At 44.9% G+C, this 21,829-nt stretch overlaps 1 protein-coding gene across 1 annotated transcript in view; it reads left to right on the forward strand.

The window, feature by feature from the left end:
* ADAMTS17 (ADAM metallopeptidase with thrombospondin type 1 motif 17) overlaps positions 1–15,271 on the forward strand; it is a 167,563-nt gene extending 152,292 nt beyond the window's left edge. The window contains exons 22-23 of the mRNA XM_027644623.1: positions 8,517–8,694; positions 10,875–15,271. Of these exons, the coding sequence (XP_027500424.1) occupies positions 8,517–8,694; positions 10,875–11,026 (330 nt within the window). The 3' untranslated portion in view covers positions 11,027–15,271. The remainder of the gene's footprint in view (positions 1–8,516; positions 8,695–10,874) is intronic.
* Positions 15,272–21,829: the final 6,558 nt, after the last annotated feature.

Consider the following 21,829-nt stretch of genomic DNA (forward strand, 5'->3'; position numbering starts at 1 on the left):
CACTGGCCACCAGCCAAGGATCTCACTCAGCACAGTGGGTCAGATATCAGTCTCTCTTGCATTAGTGTAAATCCAGATTAATTCAGGCACTTAAGTTAACTCAGGTTTGTGCCCGTGCCACGCAGAGTAGGATCTGACCTGATGGACTGTGCAAAATCTTTGGGCCTTGGGTAGGAACCATCCCAGATTCGTGCTCTGAGGTGAAAATAAATACGTGACACATCAAACTGGGCTTCAGCTGGGAGAGAAAGCAGAGGAGAAATCTTTTTTCTGCCACTTTATGTCTTTTATAACCTCCTGGCACAACTTTCACTGCATTCAGAAAGGTTGTACACTCCAGAAACTGAACAGCACTAGTGAGGATCAGCTTGGCAAAGTGCTACATTAAACAATATTCTTGTTGCCAAATAATGTCAGTAGTGATAAAGCACATTTGAAAAACCACCTATAGCCACCTGTCCTCCCTGAGCATCAGTAGTTGCCAATTCCTTTACAGTATTTTGCTGAGCCTATGAAATCCTGGCTATGGATTTTCATCCCAGGAGAATATTAACAATAGGGAGAGGGAAAAAAACCCTCATTTCCTATAAGAAAAATACTGGCTTTGTGCCAGACCTTGAGGTGTTTCATACAGGAGATCAGCAGTCATTCATCACAGTGGGTGGTAACAAGGATTTGTAATTGCAAATTAATTGTTCTGGCAGGATTACAGTAGGACTTATTCTCTGAGAGATAAACCCCCAGCCTTGCAGTGCACCAGAAAACATGTTGGGGTTGGAGTTTGTTTTTTTTCCAAAAATACTCTACAATCTTCCAGTGCCAGGAAGGCATATTTTCCAAGCTCCAAATGATTGGGAACATCAACAAAATCCTCTATATGCCTCACTTTTAATGATTAATTCCCATTACATGATAAGAAGAGTAAATCAAGGACAGCTGTGGTTTGTGAGGTGTATTCAAAGCTGTTATAAATATAGAAGCAAAACTGCCCTTTGTTCTAACATTCATTACAAATTCATGGCTTGACCCAACATCTGTTTATGATAAACCATGGACAACTTGTTAATTCTTCGTAAAGGTCATAACTAAGTTCATCTTCTACCTTGGAGAAAATAATTTTTCTTGTTGAAACTGTGCAGGAGGAATGGTGGCTTCAAACTGCAGTGGCACAGCAGAGCTGACAGACCCTTCCCTGCCACTTTGCCCCAGCAAACAGCTCCATGATTTGTGTGCGTTCAGCACCACTGGGAGGCTGTCTCCAGGCCTCACTGGTGCACATCAGTTGTTCTCCAGAAGGTGGTAGAACTGGATGTGACAGGAGAGGACCCAGGAAGCTTTAGGATTCAAACCCTCTGCTTCTGTGGACGTGACCAGGAGCCAGAGCATCAGTGTGTCCTAAATCTTAAGTCCTGCCCCACGGACTGCTCTGAACTGTGGCTCCCTGTGGTTTGTTCCTCTGGCACGTGGTCACTGATGTGCAACCACAGCCTGTGCTGCCAACAGCTGATCTCAAAACACCCCTCGCCACAGGAGCTGAGGACAAATGGCCCAAAGTTGGTTATATCAGCCAAGGACTTTAATTTGCACAATCAGTGAGATGAATCCCACCCCTTTTGCTCTTTGATTCTCTGTCCTCATGTCTGTGGGATGTCTTCAGCTGTGGTCAGAGGTGTAAACATTGCATAATGGCACCAGAGCAAGGCTGAGCTTGGTCTGGGCTTGGTCTAACAGCCAGCCCCAGTCAGTGCAGCTCTAGTTGGAAACCCAGGCATGGAAAGGGAAGAGGTGCCAGCTCCAGTGCTGGTCCTGTCATTCCCCTGGGCACTGTTGGCTCCAGAAGCCAGTGACTGCTTCTTGATTGCACAACAAATTGCACAGCTCATCCCTGCTGGAGTTTCTGGGAACATCTATAATACAAATTATTTTGAAGGTTCCTTAGTAAAGGAGAATGTGCTACAAAAAGACCAGATCAATCAGTGTTTTGTTTGAAGTGGAGCACGTTCTGCCTCAGTGTTACTGTCTCATATTTCAGTGCAGCCTCCAGTGATCCCGTTAACTGGAAGAGTAACTTCTCTTTTTTTTTGATATTTTTATTTAAAAGCCTGGTCCATTAAGTGCATTTTTTTGATGGAGAGTTAAAGCCTCCACACCAAGATCAGTGGATTGGAAATGAAATTCCATCGTGACTATTTTACTCTTTTAATGGGGAAAAGAAGAAAGAGTGAAAGACAAGCCTGTTCAAATGTGTTGCCAATCATTTTCTCTGAGTTACTCTGAGATGTTACAGTGTCTGGGATCATGTTTTTAAAAATATGAGCAGTAGTAATTCAGCATTTAAAGTTTGTAATACATATATGGAGAGGATTTTCCTGTTGAATCCTTACAGCACACCATATATATTATTAGCAGGGACTGCTGTAATTTTGCAGTCTTTCCAATAGCCTTCTGAGATTTGTAATGACTACTGAGGCATTAAGGTGACAGTCTTCCAGAACACCTTTAAGGAGCAATTAGTATCAGTCTGCTGGTGGTCCCTTGATTGACTGTGCAGAGAGATGAAATGCAGTGTTAATTAGCAACATGTCAAAGCTGAGTAGCTCCATGTCTGGAGAATGCTCAGGCTGGACTGGGGTGGCAGAGATGAGCAGCCTCTTGCTGAAGTTAAATAATCCTTAAGGAATCCTTGGTTTAATTACTTTTTTTAATAAATTGCATTGAGGTAACATTGATCATTAACTGATGAATAACTAATAATAACTAATTATGCATTCAGTGGAGCTTTGGCTCCCAAGATACTCTTTCAGGCTCATGTCTGGGGCAGGACTCAGGGTGGGACTAGAGCTCAGGTAGCCCCTAAAAGCCTTGCTCAGCACAACCAGCACATGCTGCTGTGGGACAGAGGGAGTTCTAAAGCATCCAGCCTGGCCTGAGTTCTGTGATCCCAGGGTTACATGGCTGTCCATTACTGTCTGGGTTATCTAAAATGAACTTCATTATGCCTTTTACACTGGGTGTTTTTCAACATCAGTTCCTTGCAGTTTTTCATGTGGAATAAGCTCTGGAGTATTTCCACTTCGTACCTGCCCCCGATCCAAACATTGCACATGTGCTATAGGTGTCTGTGGTACCCTGTGGGCAGTACTGCATCATTTCACAGCTCTGCTTCATCCTGCTCTTGAAATCCACTTTGAAACCCTGTGAGAAGTAAGTTCTGCCTGAGTTCTAAACTGGATGAAATGACATTTCCTCATCAGCATCCACCTGGGCTCCATTGCAGGAGTACTTGGGGGCACTGTCAATACCCAGAATATTCATGTGTTCAGCCCTTAATCTCTGAACTCCTGGACACAATGGAACTTTTCAGAATGGCAGAGTAGAGCTGAACTGTGCACTGAGACAAGCTGGATGTGCTGGTCAGGTCTCAGGATCGAGCAGTTTGAAAGCACAGCTGTAGGCAGTTTGCAAAAGTTGCTTCTCCCTTTTCCTGCTAAGATACTGTGACATCAGCCACGAGCATTTGCTGCCACAATTTATTGTTTCTTCCCACACTGAGTCAGAAGGGTATGCTTTTTTTTTTTCCATGGCTAAATTAAACAAATCAGTCATTTCACAGAAGTTTCCAAATGAAAGCTTGTTGTAAGCAAGACCAGATATGTTCTTTTACAGATCTGGGGTTCAAAAAGAAGAAAAAAAAAAGGGGAAAAAAAAAAAGAAAAGAACAAGGAAGCTTGAAAAGCAGCTTAGTTTCCTTCAGGCTAATTAGATCTTATCAGTGAAAAGGCAGATATTTCTTTCTTTAGCATGATGCCATGGTGAAAGTTGACCTGATGTTTATGAAAGCATATTGCACACTGCTTTTCAGCTAGAACTGTGGAGTTTAAATTAGTGATACTCATAAAAAGCCTGATATGAAGGTGTGTGGAGCACTGTCTTTCAAAACACACTTATGTGTATTGTTAAGGTCTCGGGAATGGAGCAGTTACAGACCTTTTGTCATTCATCTCAGATGCTGGGTTAGAATGTTATTGATAGGAACTTGTCTTGCTTTCTTTCCGACTTTCATAGAGGCAAGAAATAAGACCCCTGAGGGAAAAAACACTCTGCCCTGTCCTAACGCCTCGAAATAGTTGAACTCTGAAGTCAGTAAAGCGTGACTGGATCGCTCAGTGTTGGAGCTTTAGCCACAGTGTTATCCTTGGCTTCAGCAACTTGCAGAAAACTGGGGACAAACCAGTATCTTTGAACATCAGATGGCTGCAGAGTGATGAATTTAAAGAAAAAAACATTTTGCCTACAGCTTAGCTATGAGTGTCATCCTGAACTGTGTCTCCCTCCAAGAAATCAGCCTTCAAAACACTGAAGTGTGCTCAGGGTTGGCTGAAGGGGTACTGTGCCCTTCTGCTGGAAAAAGCAAGTCTCTTACAAAAAAAGGGTAACATCTATCCCTTAGAGGTTAGAAAAGTGACATTTTAAAGGTGATGTGTGGTCTGAGTGTATCCCTGCCTCACCAGCAGCCCTCAGCTAAGGCATGAGCAATGATTCCTGATCCCACTCAGTCCTGAAGGGATCACAGCCTGGATGTCCTCTGTGGTGGGAAATCTGTACCTTTTCTGTCCCCTCTGAGCCTCAACACAGGGATTCTTTGGACTGGTCTCTCTCATGTGTTCCTGAGCTCTATCCTGGCTTCATACATTCTTATTCCCCTCTCTGTCTGTCTTTTGTAGATCAGGAGTTGATGAAGGCCCTGACAGATCTCAGCACTTACTGTAAATTCATTCTATTTTAATACCTAATATTCTCCTGAGGCATTTGCTTTCAAAGCAATTAGACATCTGTCAGCACCTTTGGTAGGTTGCAAGCTTTCAGATCAGTATCCTAAGGTGGAAATAGCATTCCAGCCGAAAAATCAGAGCTTGCTCTTTAGGTTGGAGTTTTCCAGTGAGTAAATCTTCTTTAAGCTGATGAATGCAGCTGCTGCCTTGACAATTTGTGAGTTTATTTCCTTCTGGATATCCCCACTGGCTTGCATGTTACTGCCAAAGAATGTGAATTGAGGCATTTTTGTCTTCCTTTTGCCTTCTCAGGCCGAGTTTGAACTGGGAGTTACAGGGGCTCTCATTAGGTCCATTTTTTGTAACTGTTCATTAACCCTCTCTATTTTACAGTGCTTGAGCAATCCTTTGATCTTTGCATGGGGGTGGATTTCCACTTCACAATGGCTGTATTGTCGGTTTAGGGCATTATGGTTAAACTCCATGAATTCTGCATGTGCATTTTCCTGACAGGGACATCACTGGCAGTGCCTGCAGGAAGGGAAAATCCACTTTTCTTTTTGTCACCAGCATCTCTGTTCAACCTCTTGTCCAAGTCCCAGCTTCCCAGAGGAGGCAGCTTGCTGGTGGGTTTTCCCTAGTGAATCCAGTGCTGAAAATTGTTCTGTGGATTTGCTTGCTTGCTCCATAAACATTTGGGAACAGAGAGCCTGTAGCAATACCTTTAGCTGTCCAGAGGAGGAGGGAAGGTATTTATGGGAATTTGCTGTTCAGTTGGAGTTTGATTTTTATGCCTCTTATAATGATGTCCTCTTTTCATAGTGCAGCATGAGTAAGAATTCCCCCTTTGTATGTATTTTGTATCTATTCCTATTTCCTATTGAAATTCCTGGGAAAGAGACTATCCAAGTAGAGTTGAAAATTTCGTCTTAAAATAAGCCAGATGTCCAACCTTCCTTTAGCTGCCAAGCCCTAAAGAGTTCAAGAAAGATGTTAAAATCTGTCTTCCTGGCTGTGAAAAACTAATTGCATAGCATAGGTGATGATCCCAGTCTCCCAGGAGAAGGAATAAAACTGCTCCAGGCAAAAACTCTGCTGTTATTTGTCTGAGGACTGGAGTTGGCAATGTCTGTGGAAAAAGGTTTCATTGCTTGCCCTCCTTGCTGGTTAACAAATGCAGAGACAGGAACACAGACAAAGGTAGGTGAGTGTTTGTATGTTGGTATTTGAAAACCTGGTTCACCTGATGAGAAAAATGCTGTTTTCTTTCTTTTTTTTACTTCTTTCCCCCCTGTCCCTCTCTGTTAAGAGCATTTGTAAGCACAGGGAGTACTTACAAGGCAGAGAGAGAGGTTTCAGACTCACTGTGTTCCAATCATGTGAAGGAACCCCATGGCCTGGGATGTTTTATGCCAGTGTGGTAACAGCTTTTCTGTTTGTAAAATGGATGTACAACTCGCTCCCCTTGCAAAGAGTTTGGGGAGGATTAAGGTTAGTAAAGCACTGGGAAGAGTAAAAGTGCCATTGAAATCCTGAGGATTAGAGGTTGCATTTGACCAGTGATGTGGAAGGGCCTAATAGTTGCATTTCTCAGGATGAAAACTGTTCACTTTAAATCCAGTGGCTGGATTCCAGGCTGATGGAAGTCACTGAGGGCACACAGTGCTGGGGAAGAGCAGAGGGACACCCAACACTGAGGAACTGCCCAGATTTCACTGCAGAAGCTCAAGTAATGAAGGGGGTTTCAATAGGGGACTTTAACAATTGCTTTTTGGAACAGCTCACTGTAGGGAATGGAAGAGAAGGGTTCATTCAGCATAATCCTAAATCCATAACTATTGTTGAGGTATTAATAGACAGTGACTAAACTTTTATGTAAATCCAACATCTGAAAATCTAAGTGCAATAGTATCTGTCATAAACTAGGTTGACCCTAAATTGAAATAAGATTGTAAACAGAAAACCCCCAGAATTATTTTTTTTTTTAAATAAGTTCCAAAATACATGTAGAATTTTAATATAGCACAGCAGCTGCCTTCACAATACAAAGGTTCCAGGTCCTGGAGAGGGCTGCATAGCTGGAAACATGGAGGTAAAGCTGCACCCCAGGATGACTCAATGGCAAAGTCCACGAGGGGTCTGAGCCAGAGATTGTTCCAAATGGAGAAATTCATTCCTAGAGAAAGGCACTGGGAGAAAAAAAATAGGAGTAAAGAGCAGTGGAGCATGGGGGAAAATTAAGAGAAGGGCAAATACAAACTTGGTGAATTCACCAAATATAAGAAATATGTTTAATAAACTGTCATTAATGTGAGTGACTAAAGGAGAAAATCAGAGGAAGAGCAAAGCTTTCCTGCTGTATCAGATAGTCTTTGATAAGCAGCAGGGGTTTCTTGTGATACTTCCAGAACAAAATGACCACATCTTTGCTGTACTCACCTCATGGATGGGAGAAGAGGCCTACACACATCCTTGTGTTTTACCCTTGGATGCCAGTCTTACAACATCCACACTGCACACACATCCTTTGTACTTGGACTTCAGTCCAGCCTCAGTGCTGCTCATCTTCTGAGCCTCTTCAGTGTTTGGCATTCTCCTTTTGAGAATTACCACTCTGAGGTGATGGTGTTTTTCCAGGAGAAAGCTCCAGTGTCCTGACTTTGGTCAGAAACAGCAGAGGACAGAAAAAAAATTATATTTTTTACATCATCCTATTGGTACCTCCTGAGTGTTCCCTCACCTCCTCCTCTCCCCCATCATTTGTTTGTGTGTGGCTTTAGCAGAAACAGGAATCTTACCCAAGTCCTGCAACCCATTGTTTCTTTATGTTAAATACAAGGTTCTTTTATTAACTCCAGCTGGTGCACCTCCCTGTGCTCCCTGTGTTTGCTTTATTAAAATTGAGCAGCGTGCAAGTAGGACATTGTAAATCACAAATGACTGGGCCAGAGGAAGAAGGAGGGAGAGGGAGGGACTCCCATTGTAGGATAACAAAGAGAGCATATAAACAGCCTGGGCCTCCTGGCTAATGGCAGCCAGAACTCGTGAGTGCAGTTTGCAATTGCTCCCAGGAGGACAGACAAGTGCCAGACAGTTAGCAGGGACAGATGAGAGGGAATGCTGGAATACCTGATGTGTTCTCTCTCTATGTGGAGCAGAGCTTCTCAGAGGTCTGGGCATGCAGGAGCTGCCACCCTCTGCTGTAATCCTGGGATTATCTTATAGCAGTGCCTGGCCGTGGTCATCATGTCTGTGGAGGAAGCCTTGTTACACCATCTAAGTCTTGGAGAGAAATTTTAAACCAAGACAACCAGCACCACTCTGTCCCTCATGGAGAGGGAGGCTGCTGGTCCATAATTAAGCAGTGTACAAAATTTTCCATCTTTGCCTCTTCCTGGCCAGTGCAGGAAATTGCATTTCTGCCTGCTTGAATCATGGGCATCCACAGGGACAGTCAGAGTAGACGGACTCAGAGCAAGTCCAGACAGAAAGACAACAACTTCCTTCCCTGTGCCAGCAGAGTCCCTCTGCTCAGCGCTCCCCCTGAAGGTGCAGAATCCTCCTGGACAAACCCAGCAGCCATATGAAGGTCCCTGGCTGACACCATGACCCTGTTGCTGAGTCCCCAGCACCACAGCGAGCTGCTGGTCTGCTGCACACTCAGCTCTGGCAGTGGCTTCTGTGGTGTGCAAGATCTGGAACCCTCTGTGCCCGGTGCCTGTCTCAGTGTCCTCTCTCCCGCAGTGCTCCTCCACCTGCGGGAAGGGGCTGCAGTCCCGGGTGGTGCAGTGCATGCACAAGGTCACGGGGCGCCACGGCAGCGAGTGCCCGGTGCTGTCCAAGCCAGCAGCCTACAGGCAGTGCCACCAGGAGGTCTGCAACGAGAGGATCAACGTCAACACCATCACCTCGCCCAGGCTCGGTGAGTCGGGGTCTTGGGGGGAAGGTGCCGCCTGGGAAGGGCCAGGCAAAGCCCGGTGTGATAAAAGTGGGGCTTCAGAGGTTGCCCAGAAATTAGGAGAGGGCACCCCCGGTCAGACTCCAGACTGAAGGTCTAGTGTGGGTATGTCTTACCAAATCCCTGCCTTAGACTTTGCCCAAGCTGGAGCGCTTGGTAGAGAGCACTGGAGAGAGCAACAGGAGCACACAAATGGTGGGTGATTGGTTGGTTGATCACAGAGGTGAGGGTGTACCTTCCTCCATCAGAAACACCTCCACACTCGTCCTGGGCTGCAGTGAGTGTAAAGTGTGATCATTTATTCATTGGTGCCCCAAGGGAACTACATGACCTTGAAAAGTAGAGCACCAGTGTTTGGGGTTTTTTCCTTTCATCTGCTGCCACATGAATGCGATTTTCTGTCACTGTCCTTCTCCTCACCCTTCCTGCATCCCCTGTGGCCCTGGCAGAGGTGGGAATGTGATGATAAGCTATCTGCTAAACACCTTAACACTGGATTTAAAAAATGTCACTTGTTAAGGCTTCTGTTAATACAAATTTATGGGAACCCCGTGATTTTCCACATCACATTTGCTCAGTTTATAAGGGGATACAAATATAAATACACTAAAAATAATACCTTTCCAAACTTCATCCCTGTGTGTTCAGCCACAGCTCCAAGACCCAAGTTGGTTTCTTTACATTTCACACATCATCACCAGTAAGATGAAACTAAATTAATGAATCAGCTGCACTGACACAGCCACATCAGTGCCTCCCATCACATTTTGGTGCAAGAGTGTGGGTTGTAAACAATGCTGTAAGAACTTACCAGAAAGAACAACCTCCTCCCTCCCAGCTGAGCTGGTCTCGTAGGCTGAGAAGCCTCTAACACACCTGAAAACACAGAGCTGCTAAATAATAGAGAACCATTTTCTAATAGTGCTGTCCAGTGTTAAATAACACTCAAACTAGGAGTGGACTTGAAGCTTCTGAACTGAAATTTGTTTCCCAAAAGTTTACCAGGTGTTTTTTAAAAAAAAAAGGGAACTATTGTTCTCGCAAATTCAGTCACGCTGAGGGGCTTCTAACCCCTTTTGGTAAAGAACATATGAGAGTACTTCCCAGATATTTTAGCACTAAGAACATAGTGGAAGGAAAACATTTCATTTGAGAAATAAGCCCTTGATACACTGATGAGACAAGAAATCCATCCTAATTCACATTTTAGGACAAAGCAATAAAACGCACGCTCACGTGTTTAGAAGACTGAGGAGGCTCAAGTCCCTGCTGAAAGTAATCTGCAAGTAATTTGGGAGGCTTTTGTTTCTAAACCAGGCTTGGAATCACCAGGGCCAGAAACAATGATATTTGATATTAACAGAAAGATATACCATTGAGTGTTTTGCTCTTCTTGCTTATAAGCAATCCTAATTGGATTATCTTTAAACAGGATTTTCTGTTTTCTGCAATGGAAACATCACCAAAAAAAAAAAATTACACAGAAAAAAATTCCAGTAGTCTACAAAACTCATTCTGCCTTGTCCCCACTCCAGAATGGTTTTCATCCTGGATAACATTTGCAGAAGGATTTAAGTGTGGGGGGTCACCTCACCTGTCTTTTACATCTGTGTCTCAGTGAAGACACATTCTGAGGGATTTACCCTGTCTCTCAAGCACCTGAGCCATGTCACTGCCTCCACATGCTTCCTGTATTACTTCACAACTTTTGAGGGACTTTGGACCTCTAAAATATTAGTCCTAGCCTCGTTTGTGGCTCAATTTCTATTATATAAAGTCTCAGATTCATCAGGTCTGTCTCAGATGTTCTCATAAGATATGTAATTTATTCAGCTGCATTATGCGGCTTCTCCGCATTGACTGTGAGGAGTTCATGGGCTTACATCTGGGCTGATGCTTTAGTCATTTTGTTCATCCAGGCCTGTTTGTCACTGAGACAAATTAGGTGCAACTTGAGGAGGTTTGCATGTCCAAGGAAGGAAGGAAGCACTTCCAAGATGCTTCAGTAGCAAGAACATCCTCTGCTCCGTGGTGCTGACAGCGAGGTTGGCCCCCTCTTCCCTCAGGTGCAGGGGTTTTGATCACACCTGCCATGCTGTTCCCTGGCTAATCTGGTAGTTTGTGCTCTGTTTTCTCCCCCAAAGCTGCTCTCACCTACAAGTGCACGGGGGACCAGTGGACAGTGTACTGCAGGGTGATCCGGGAGAAGAACCTGTGCCAGGACATGCGGTGGTACCAGCGCTGCTGCCAGACCTGCAGAGACTTTTATGCAAACAAGATGCAGCAGAAGAGTTAATGAACCTGTGCCACTTCCTAGAGTATTCCAGCTGTTGGTGTGTAAATCACAGACTAGTAGGTCTGAGTACTGGAACTTCACGAGTTGCTACAACGTGGTGGATCCCAAAGCAAACCCAATGAGACTTGAAACCAACTCTACAGACTGGATACCAAAGTCATCTGCTCATCCACCTGAAAAACAACAACCAGAAAGGGTCATCTCAAGGAGCCAATCGTTTTAGAGTGTTTTGACATCCTTACGTTTTTCATTAATGCTTTTTACTTTAATATATTAAATCACCAGCCACTGGATGGCTTGCTACCATGAAAAGGAAAGGACAAGAGTTGCAAAGTGATCACATTGGATAAGGTTATGGTACCTCCATGGAGGAAGGCCTCTGGCAAAGTAATTCAGCAAAGGTAGAGACATTACTTAATCTTCTAATCTTAGCTTTCATCTGATGTTTTCAACTCCCAGCAGTTATCCCACTGTAGGGTGGGCTCAGAGGGACATGCATAAATGAAAGGCTTAATTTAAAGAGAGGATTTGCTGTAAAAGCTTTTTAAAACTGATAGCAGAGAATGGACATCTCTGAAAATCCTGCAGAAAACTCAGTATAATTATATCCAACGTTCCAAGTAATATTTTTAGAGCCACTAATAGGGACTGCTTTTCTTTCTAATTTTAAAAAACAATCCTCTCTCTCTTTCCCCCAGAATAATAGAGTTTCTTTTATGAAACCTAATTTTTCTCTGGGCTTAATGAAATGGAAGCTTTTTAACAGCCGTAGATAGTTGGTTTTTTTTAAACAAGAACCATTTACATGAGATGGGAGAAGCCAGAAATCATTCCATCCAGTAGAGCTCAGTGAGGGATTGCTCTCTCCAGTTTTTAGAAGTCAATCAGATAATGAGACTTGTTGGTTTTTACAAGGACCGTGAAACTGGATAAAATTGGAACAGAAACTGGATTTGGAACAACCTTTGTGAGAAGGATGTAGTGGGGAGCACAGCAGGTGTCTCCTGTCTCTGGGCTCTTGAGCACAGCTGAGGTTATGTAGCCTTTTGAGTCAAAAGTAGTCAGGGATACAAGACATTCAAAGTGTAACCTGGAGCTCGTGGAAGCCCTAAAGCTCAGACTTCCATTGCTCTCAGTAAGGGCTGGGAATTCCCTCAGTGATTGGAATGCTCCCTGTCCCGCTGTTGTGGTGCTGTCAGGTTTGGTGCTATCAGATTGGTGCTATCAGAGCACTCAGCAAGTGCCTCCTCCACGTCTCTGCACTTTAAACCAAACTCCTCTCTGTGATGTGAGGCTTGAAACAGGAGCTCTGCCCAGGGCAGGGTCTGTCCCCTCCGTTGTCACACAGATCAGTGTCTCCCTATCACATCTTGCTCCAGTAAGTATCATTTCCCAAGGCCAGTGGGGCCGTGGTCAAGTTTCAGCCCCCTCCTCCTGACAGGAACAGAGCCCTTTGGATAATTTCAGCTTTTTACTCACTCTAGAACTGCCTGGGACTGTTTTGCTCCTGGCATCTGAGCACAGAACCAAGCCCAGGTACTCCCCCAACCCCTGGATTGCAGCTCCCACCTGGCCCCAGGTTGTCTTTGTTGCTGTTGTCTCTTTTTTTCAGTGCAAAGAGGGGTAAAGACTCTTAGTACCAAACATGCCTTTAAAGCAACTTCTTCCTCCTTATGACAATCCTTTCCGTATCCAGAACCTCACTGCAATAACGCATTATTAGCATTTTATTAAGGGCTAAATTTTTCAAGCACAGGAGGGGGATAATGTTCATCACAAACTAACACTGCGTGGGCTTCACATTTGCATTTCTGCTTATTAGTGCAAATTGAGTGTGTGTGCACAGCAGGGCTGGCCTGATGCACAAAAGCACCTTTGCACACCCTTTTTTTCTCGAGTGCCTGTCTCAAACAAATCTGCTTTCCAATGCCTCAGATGATTTTCTCTATCAGGGAAATGATTCCAGCTTGGTTTTTGTTATACTGGGTGTTTTTTTGGCGGCTTATAATCAGGATCACACCTCCTTTTTCTGTTATTCCCACCCCGTCACCCAAACACAGAGGTTGTGTAACTACTTAACGAGTAATCAGTGGAAAATGTTGCTGGCAGGGGTGACAGGAAAGATTTAGGCAATACCAGGGTGATGTTCAGTGGGGCAAATTAGCAGGTAGAAGAACTGCTAAGGAGAAAGTTCCAAGAGGTCAGAGCCCAGAGGACCTGGTTTATATTGGTAATTCACAGCAGTATTTTCCCCTTTGCCTGCAGTGACTCTGGGACTGTCCCTGCTGCCTCCTTGCCACCACAGCCACCTCTGGGTCCCTATACATCCCTCACTCAGTTTGGAGTTTGCTGTTTTTCTCTTAATGGGCAACATTTGCCCATGAAGTGGCCCAGCCCAATAAAATGCCACCCCTGTGCTCAACATTTGTGGCATTAGGAACACTTAGGTTGGGCTGGTGAAGGATTTGCCATTTCTCTGCTGTCTTGGCAGAATAACGTGTGCATTTATCATTACTGGTGATCAAAGGTGCTTTTCAACAGCAGGGAACATTTTCCTTCTGGTGCTGCTCTGTCACCCTCTCTAGGCAAAGGTGGGCTCCTGGAGAGGTGCATAGGAGAAGGAAGGATTTTAGTTCTTCTGTTTTTCGGTAATAATTCACTTCTGGCCACTGTCCAGAGCAGGATACAAAGCTGGTTAGACCTGTGGCCTGTCCCCATCTCCTGGGTTCTGGACCCAAAGGACATTTGGGTCCAAGTTCTGGGTCTTACCTAAGGAAACATGAATTTACAAGAAATTTTTTCGACTGTCTGAGCACTGAAAAAACCACCTCCCTTGCTCTCACAGATTAGCATGCATCAACCTTTTATGTTTTATAATCAAACCCCAACATTAATTAAAAACTGGTGGCACAACACAGCTCCATTTTATTCCATTCTCTTACTTCATATGGTGACAACCTTCCCATGTTATAATAGCCAGAAAAATAACAATAACAAATTTAATTCTGCTCAGTACTCCTGCACTTCTGTTTTGTATCATTTTATAGGAGCTTTGCTATGAATTCACAGCTCTGCTCTGCCCTCAGTTACCACATTCTGGTGAAAAGAAAAGCTGTTTGTTTCAGTGTATCTATGACAATACTTTTTTTTAGTTGTTGGTAAGAGACTGATGCTCTTTTGATTACAGTGGTGGTATTTCCATATTGTAAACAATAATCTGTACTGTTACTAAAGTACTGTACATTTCTAGTTGCACAATTGTGTTATTGAGTGTAGATTCTCACTATCTCATGTATGGTGCTATTTTTTGTTGGTGGAAAAGAATCTTAGCAGTCGATTATTGCTTGATATTTTATTATAATACAGGGATATATTCTCCATGGCAATAATATCATTTAAGTTTTCTCATTACAGAGTGAAATGTATATATTTTTCCATTAGCTAATTTGCATATGTACTGTATCCATGGTAATTTTCTTCTCGGTGCTGGTTATAAATAGAAAAGATAAAAACAGTCAAACTGAATGGAACCAGTTGTAAATGAAAGCCAAAACAAAAAAATAGGAAAGAGGATCATTCCATTTTGAACAAATTGAGTATGTTGTATAATAAATTTATTTTTTCCATAACAACTTTAATAAGGTTTCTGAACTTGAAACAAAAATACAAAGCAAACCAAATAGCATGAAAATTAAGAGAGGAGCAAAGCTGTAAGTAAATACATTGTGCATCTGTCTAATACTGAACTGAGACTGAGATTTGGTTAAATCTAAGCCAACTTCAATAGCTGTGGTCAGTGTAAAAGGTCATGTGGCAGTAAAATTCTGACATCTCAGAGTTCCCAGTGTGCTGACAAATCAGGAAATGATGGCTCTTGTCCTGGTCAGGTTGCAAAACAAAGCACAGGGATGTTAATACCTGAATGATGCCTCCCAAGGTCTGTGCTCAGTGACACAACAGTAGAAAATTCCTGTCTGGAAAAAGCAGGCCAGGCTCTGTTTGGGATATCCCTGTGCGTGCCTGAGCTGGAGCTTGTGCTTGGGGAGAGGGACATTTTGGAGGTGCTTTTGGGAAAGGTGGTTCTCCATGTGTGCAGCACCTCGCTGAGTGTTTGTTGGGAGCAGCTCCACAGGCACCACCTGATAATGAACAGTGCTGAGCATGTGGAAATTTATATTGGAGCAAAAGTGTCCCATCCGTTGGGAAGGTCTCTCCGTAACCTGGCTGCACACTGCCCTGGTGTGAAATAAACGGAATTACTCCAGTGCCAAGTGTTTTGGGTGTCTTTGTTGTAGGCACTAGGCAGAATCTTTGTGCTCTTTAACCCCCCCAGCGTGGTAATGATGTTTTTTGCAGACAGCTACACAAAGCTACACCTTTAAGATCTTCTCCCATTCCAAAGATGCCATTGTCTGTGTCCCAGTCCAGCTCAATCCTTGTTAAAAGGACACTTCTTGGAGATGGGAGCAGCATCTTCCTAAAGGACCCTCAAAGACTCAGGAAAATGGTTGAGTGGTGACTTGGCAGTGCTGGGTTAAGGATTGGACTCGATGATCTTAAAGGTCTTTTCCAACCTAAACCATTCCGTGCTTTTATAACAAACCAAAGCACAGTTGGTGTGAGAGTCCTCCCAAAATGACTTCCAGAGATGGAGTCTTTGCTTACTTTAATAAGGAGCTCATTTACTGATCTCACACTGTCTTCTTTACCATGGCACTACATGGATCAGCTTCCTGGTTTTCCGAGGCAGCCTTAGGAGACACCAGGCCCTGCTGCCATCACACACAACTGTTCACTGCAGCAAAACTCCTGGAACTCCATCCAAGTGTTGCTGTACATTAACAGATCATCGTGTTTGTGCATTGCCTGGAGTCAACATCTGATTGCAATTGTTGACCTGTTTGAACAATAAAACGTAGCTCCAAGCCCTTGGAAGCCAAAAGGCTTTACATTAAGCTGGGATATGGCAATGGGAGGGAGGGGTGTAAGGAATGCTGTCATACATTTGGCTTGAAATGTTCCTGGTATGTGCCAATATCTCATCTATAAATCCAGTAGGTTTATGTACTTAGTTTGCCTATTTTGCATGTAGCCATTTGCTGTTTTTCTCTTATTCCTAATCCCCACCTCCTACCCAAGCCATTGCCCTTCCCTGTGAGCTCAGTTGGTTTATTTATTTAAGACACCTCAGTCAAGATCACTAAGGGCAGGTGGGGTCAGATGGCTCCAGTGCTCTGGCATAGAAGTACTAGGAGGAAAATATAATCTCTCCTCTGCTCCTTGGAGGTCATTTCTGCCTCCACCAGCTCCACCTGCTCCCTCCACTCTCCTGTAAGTCCTGGTGTCCATGGCAGCCTTGGCTGCAGGACCCTGCTTTCCCTGGGAGGAATTTCCTTCAAAAGGCTCAATATGGAACACTTTATCCTGCCATCAGCCCCGTGCTCACCAGGAGTGCTGCTGCTGGAGGACTCTGCTCTGCTGGTAGAGTGAAAACTGCATGTTCCTTTGTGCTCCCCCAACACCACATGGTCCATTTCCATCGGGAAAGGAATGTTTTCTTCTTGCTGAGGAGTGTCAGTACAAACACCAATGTGCTGTGGAGTTCCAGGCAGAGGAGAACTGTGCCAGATGTGCTCACATTCAATGCACTCACACTTCTGACAGTGGAAGAAAAGAAGCCCTGGTGACCTCCTTGCTGGCAAGTTGTTTGTCTCACTTTTCCTGCTGCTGTAGGAATACAGTGCTCCCAGAAACAGGCAGGCTGTGGGAGCTGCTCCTGAACAGCATTTCTTCTTCAAGAACTTGGACCTGTGCTGAACACGTTTGATTGCACTTCTCCAAACCACTTGCACTTCAGCTTCCTCCTGGTTATCTTGACTTGGAGGCAGGTGAGTAAGAAGACAGGAGTTCCTCAAGTGCTGCCAATGCACAAAGACCAGTTTTCTTTTCTGTGTACACGTTTTTTTTTTTGTCATGTGTCTGGTTTGTCTTTGCACTCTTTAGAAATGGGCCAGGCTGCCTGGAGAGAGACTTCCCAACAACAGAACTGCCTTGGACAAGCAGGACTGAAGCATCTTCATTTCAGATGGGAGGAATTGTTTGTTTGTAAAAGGGGAGTTTGAACAAAAGACTATGTAAGCAGGGAGGGACCACCAATTCCCCTTAGCAGTAACTACCCTGAAGGTGATCAGAGAGTCTCCAGAGCTGACCCCCACGTGTCTTGCATCACCTCGTCTCCTTTCATGCCACTTTGATGTGACAGACCTCATGAAGGGTGCCTGGAGGTGCATTGCACCACATTTATTACTTTGTCAGATCTGCTGTGTCTGCCAAATGGTGGCCAGACACCCAGACAGACTGTCCCAGTTAGCAGAGTCCTGCAGCTGATGTCTGGACCTTGCCTGTGAGTTCTCTCTGTGTTACCACAGCCCAGACACTGTGTCCACATGGCCTGGGCTGGGTGTCCACCTTGGCCCTGGGCTACAGAGCAGCAGCTGGGCTTTCTTGGGAGTTGTGGCTTCCCTCAGCTCCTCTGGTTTGGCTGTGAGTGGCTCCTGTTTGGATGTTTCATCCTTTCATCCCTCTGTGGCCTGGGTAGAGCTGGAGCCTCCAGTGTGACTTGTCTCGGTCATGTTACAGGCCTTTGCACCCACCAGAAACTTCACCACCTCAGGGGTCTGTACAAAAATACCTTATCTGCTCAAGTGCATTTTACATCCTCCCTCAGCCCTCTGAAGAAAACTATTTTCCTCATCATACTCCTGTAACAGTCTGGTGACTCCCCTTAACTGTTGCTTTTTGAATGGTTTTTGTTCTGAGGTCTTTTATAATTATTCAGTATTATTTGTGCAGTGGCACTAAAGAATCTCCACCCAGACGTGTGGATGCTGGAAGGCCATGCTCAAAGAAATAGTCCTTCCCTGAAGAGACTGCAGGTGGTCTGGGGTAGAAGGCAAATTCCCAAAGGAGATAAGTGGGATTCTTGGCAACTGGAGTCTGAAAAGGCAGGAGATGAGCATGAATCGAGTGAGTGAGCCTGTGCTGTGGTTACTGCTCTGGAAGGGATGGGAAAGGGATATTCCCCACTGGTTTTATATCCTCAGACATATGTTTTGTTACTGGAAGTAGCCAAGGGTAAAATTCTCATCACTTCAGAGATGCCCCTTACAGAAATTGGCCAGGACACTGCTCTGCACATGGGCTGGCAGGGAGGGAAATGTTCATTTTTCCTCAGGAGAGCTCTGGTAAGACACCAGTCTGCACAGCCTGGCTCCACCACCCCAAAAAACCAGCAGCTGCTGAAAGATCCCTGACAATTTTCTGTAAGGTCACTGCACTCCTGGAGACAGGCACTGAAACTACTCAAACTGCTGAGGGATTGGTGAAAAATGGGGAATTCTCTAACAGGGTCTTCAGGTTGCACCAAGATCAATGTAATCACAGCCTGGCCAACAAAACCAGACGAGCCATTCTTGGGTTGTTTTTTTTATTTTTTTTTATTTTCTTGAAAAAAACCCATTATTTGAACATTTTGCAGCTTCCATTTTTTTCCCCCAGCTCTGTATTTTTCCCCTTGACTTTTGTCTCTAATGACAAAAAGACCCAACCAGACTGCAGCTTTGTTTGGCACTGAACTTCCCTCCTGAGATGATCACACAAGAAGTCTTTTATCACTTTGGGGGCTCTGAGCCAGAACTGCCTGTGGTGGAAGTGGCTGGGTCTGTAACTCCAGGCTGTGGTGGGATGAGAGTCAAGCCCAGGCTGTCAGCAAGGTGGAGCCCCTGCCAGGACACGTCAGGACTTCTGAGCCCACCTCCCCTGCTGCTGCTCTCATGAAGGAAAAGGTATGAAGTCCACATCTAGATTGAATTAGTCTTTCAAAAAAATTAAGTGTTGTTTAAAATACAAATCCTGTCCAGAATCATGGTCTAATTCCTTAGGAAATCACTATAAATTGAGCAGCTCCCCACTGCTCAGTAACAACATGTCACATCTTGGTTTTCTCACAGAGCTGATTCACCTTCTGTGTCACTTCACTGTGTTGGCTTTAGGGCTGTCAGCTCTGCTTCATGCCCGGGTTTGTGTGGAGGAAGGAGGGTCCTGCTGAAGTCCTGGACTTGTGCTCTCCTCAGGCATCATCAGCTCCCAGAGCTGCCTGACACTGGCTCACGGCTTCTTCCCCACATCACTTCCCATCACCAGCAATTCCTTGAGGAGGGAGCGGTGACACTGAGCCCGAGAAATGCTGACAGCCACATTTCCCAGAGGGTAAGGAAGATTCCAGCTCAGTTTTGGGTTTGGGTTTGGTTGGGTTTTTTTCCTAACCATGTTTTGCTGAAGAAACAATTTCAGAGGGGGAAAAAGAAAAGCCACATTATTGTGTAAGCAAGATGGAAAACAGCTTTGTGTGGATTCCCAGGTATTTATGTACCATTCCCTCTGCAAAAACATCGCTGCTTGGCTGTTCAGCACGATGGTTTTGCAACAGCTGTGTGCACAGCACCATCCATCACAGGCAGTGCCTGTTCCCTGGCTGTCCCCATGGCTTGGTTTATTTGTGTGCAAGGCAACTGAGGGGTTATTGAGGCTTTCCATCAGCTGTACAAACTCACAGCAGCACCAGCTCTCTGTGTGTCCCTGTCTGAGAATCACAGTTTTTGGGTAATAGGCTCTTGGGCAGCTCCTAGGAGAGATCTGGTCTTTCTGACGTGTCTCTCTCGAGGGATTGCTGCCTGTGCTTATACCAAAAGCTATGGAGTATCCAAAGCCATATGTATAGGAGGGAGAAGGCATATTTGCTTGTTTCCAGCCTCCCCATAGGATGGTTCTAAAAGCAGAAGTATCCTTCCCTATGGAAAAAAAATTGACAAAATTGAGGAAAACATCCTCGTATTTGTCAAAATTTTTGTAGATGTTTTTCAGGGTATCACTAAGTCTTGCCAGGCACCTCCCTTTCCTCCCCTGCCTTCCCCAAGTACTTCCATTTTTGGCTAAAAAATTTCAAGTTTGGGATTTTTTGACCAACAATATCGGCCAAAACCCAGGCTCTTTTCTCTTAATTTTTCCACTTAATTTTTAAACTGTCTTCTGGCAATGCAGAAATACTGTTTTGATGGCAAACTTTCAGCCAGCTCTGCCAGCAGTCACACAGGCAAACCAGAGCATCTTCCAGGAGAGGAGCCTGTCCGGAGGGCCCACGCGAGGCAGGCGATGACTGAAGCTCCTCTCCCTGCCCTGTGCCCCAACCAGCTCTCTGCTCTTAATGAGAGACATCTTTCTAGAGATGCTTCCAGCCTAAATCTCTCTTGGCAGGTCAGCTCAGTGATTCAGGTACTTTGCCAGGTTGAAGGAAGATGTGGGTGGCACAGAAGGATCCCCTCGGAGCGAAGGACCGCGGGACTCAGAGGTGGGATGTTGTCCATCTCTTATCTGCTCTGGCTAATTTTGGACTCCTCCAGGCAAGCACCAGTAGGCAGGGAAGGGTGGGGAGGTGGGGCAGGTCCAGCTCCCTTTCAAAGCAAGGTTCAGTGTGCTGTTGTTTAATGGTGATGTTCAGATACACAAGGAGCTGAGCCAGGAGCCGTCTCCATGTAACTCTGAGAACCTCCAGGGATGAGATCCTGAAGTGGCTGATGGGCTGAAATGACACCAGTCACATCACTGCTGTGTGTCTGTTACCCATCTGTCCATGAAGAAGGGGCTTTTTGACACTGAATTCAAGGGAAGCCCAACTTATCTCGTTTTTGGGTTCCTGTGATGACAGGAAACTGGGAGACAAAGAAGAAAGATGTTCTTACAGAGTAGGACAGAAGCCAAATTTCTGTATTTGGCCTCAGCAGCCAAAGCAGTATCTGCCCATAGGCTACATGGACAGTCTCCTCAGGGAAAAGCCATCCCTCAGCAGTCCCTAACATTTGCAAAGTGCTCTGAGGTCTTTCAGTGAAAGACTTTTTAGATGTGCAAAAGTTTATAGCCCTTCTCTGACCATTGCTGATTTTAGAGGGTTAAGTTAGGAACAGGAAATACAGTGACTAAAGGAAAGCCATTAATATTAAATTCTACCCTTTGCCAGATTGTCTTGTGTTATCTTTGCTCTTTCATTAAATATTTTCTAGTTTTCCTTGCAGGGCATTCTTTACAGGGGCAGCAACTAAGGAGCTGTAACTTGGCACATCTCCACCTGCTTTTCTGTAGCAGTGCACATTTGTGCTCTGGGATTTGAGGAATTTCCTTTGCTTCTAGAACTGATATGCAAACAGTCAGCTGTACAGACATCAATCTGTCCAGTAGACATGCCACATGACCTAAGGAACAATACAGGTGGTCAGCACCATGCTGGTGACTCCTGAATTTCTGGAGCGAACACTCATTTTCCTGTGTCTAGAAGATGGGAGGTCCTGTATACACCCTCGAGTAATCTGCTGTGCTTGACTGATCACAAAACACCCACCAAGATTCCCCTAACAAAATTCTTCATTTTTGCCAAGGAAAGCAAAGATTTGCAGGAAATCAGAGACGTGACCTTTGCTGCCTCACAAATATCTCAGGGATCTCAGGACGCTCCTCTCGGCAGAGAGGTGCTCGTGCCAGAGCAAATGTAGAGCCCTGTATGGTCAGTGCACAGCTCTTCCAGCATCCCTTTCTTCACCTTTCTTTATCAACTCTCTTGTGATAAAAGCAGAAATGGGCAAATTTCATCTCCTGCCTGTTTGCTGTGTTGCTGTTAAGTCACAGTGTGTGCAGGTGCTGCTGTGTGAGCCAGGATGGATGAGGGGTGTTAGGACTGGGAGAGAGGAGTGTTGT

The sequence above is a fragment of the Corapipo altera genome, unplaced genomic scaffold (genome assembly GCF_003945725.1).
Source record: "Corapipo altera isolate COAL_440 unplaced genomic scaffold, ASM394572v1 50, whole genome shotgun sequence".
NCBI classification, from domain to species: domain Eukaryota; kingdom Metazoa; phylum Chordata; class Aves; order Passeriformes; family Pipridae; genus Corapipo; species Corapipo altera.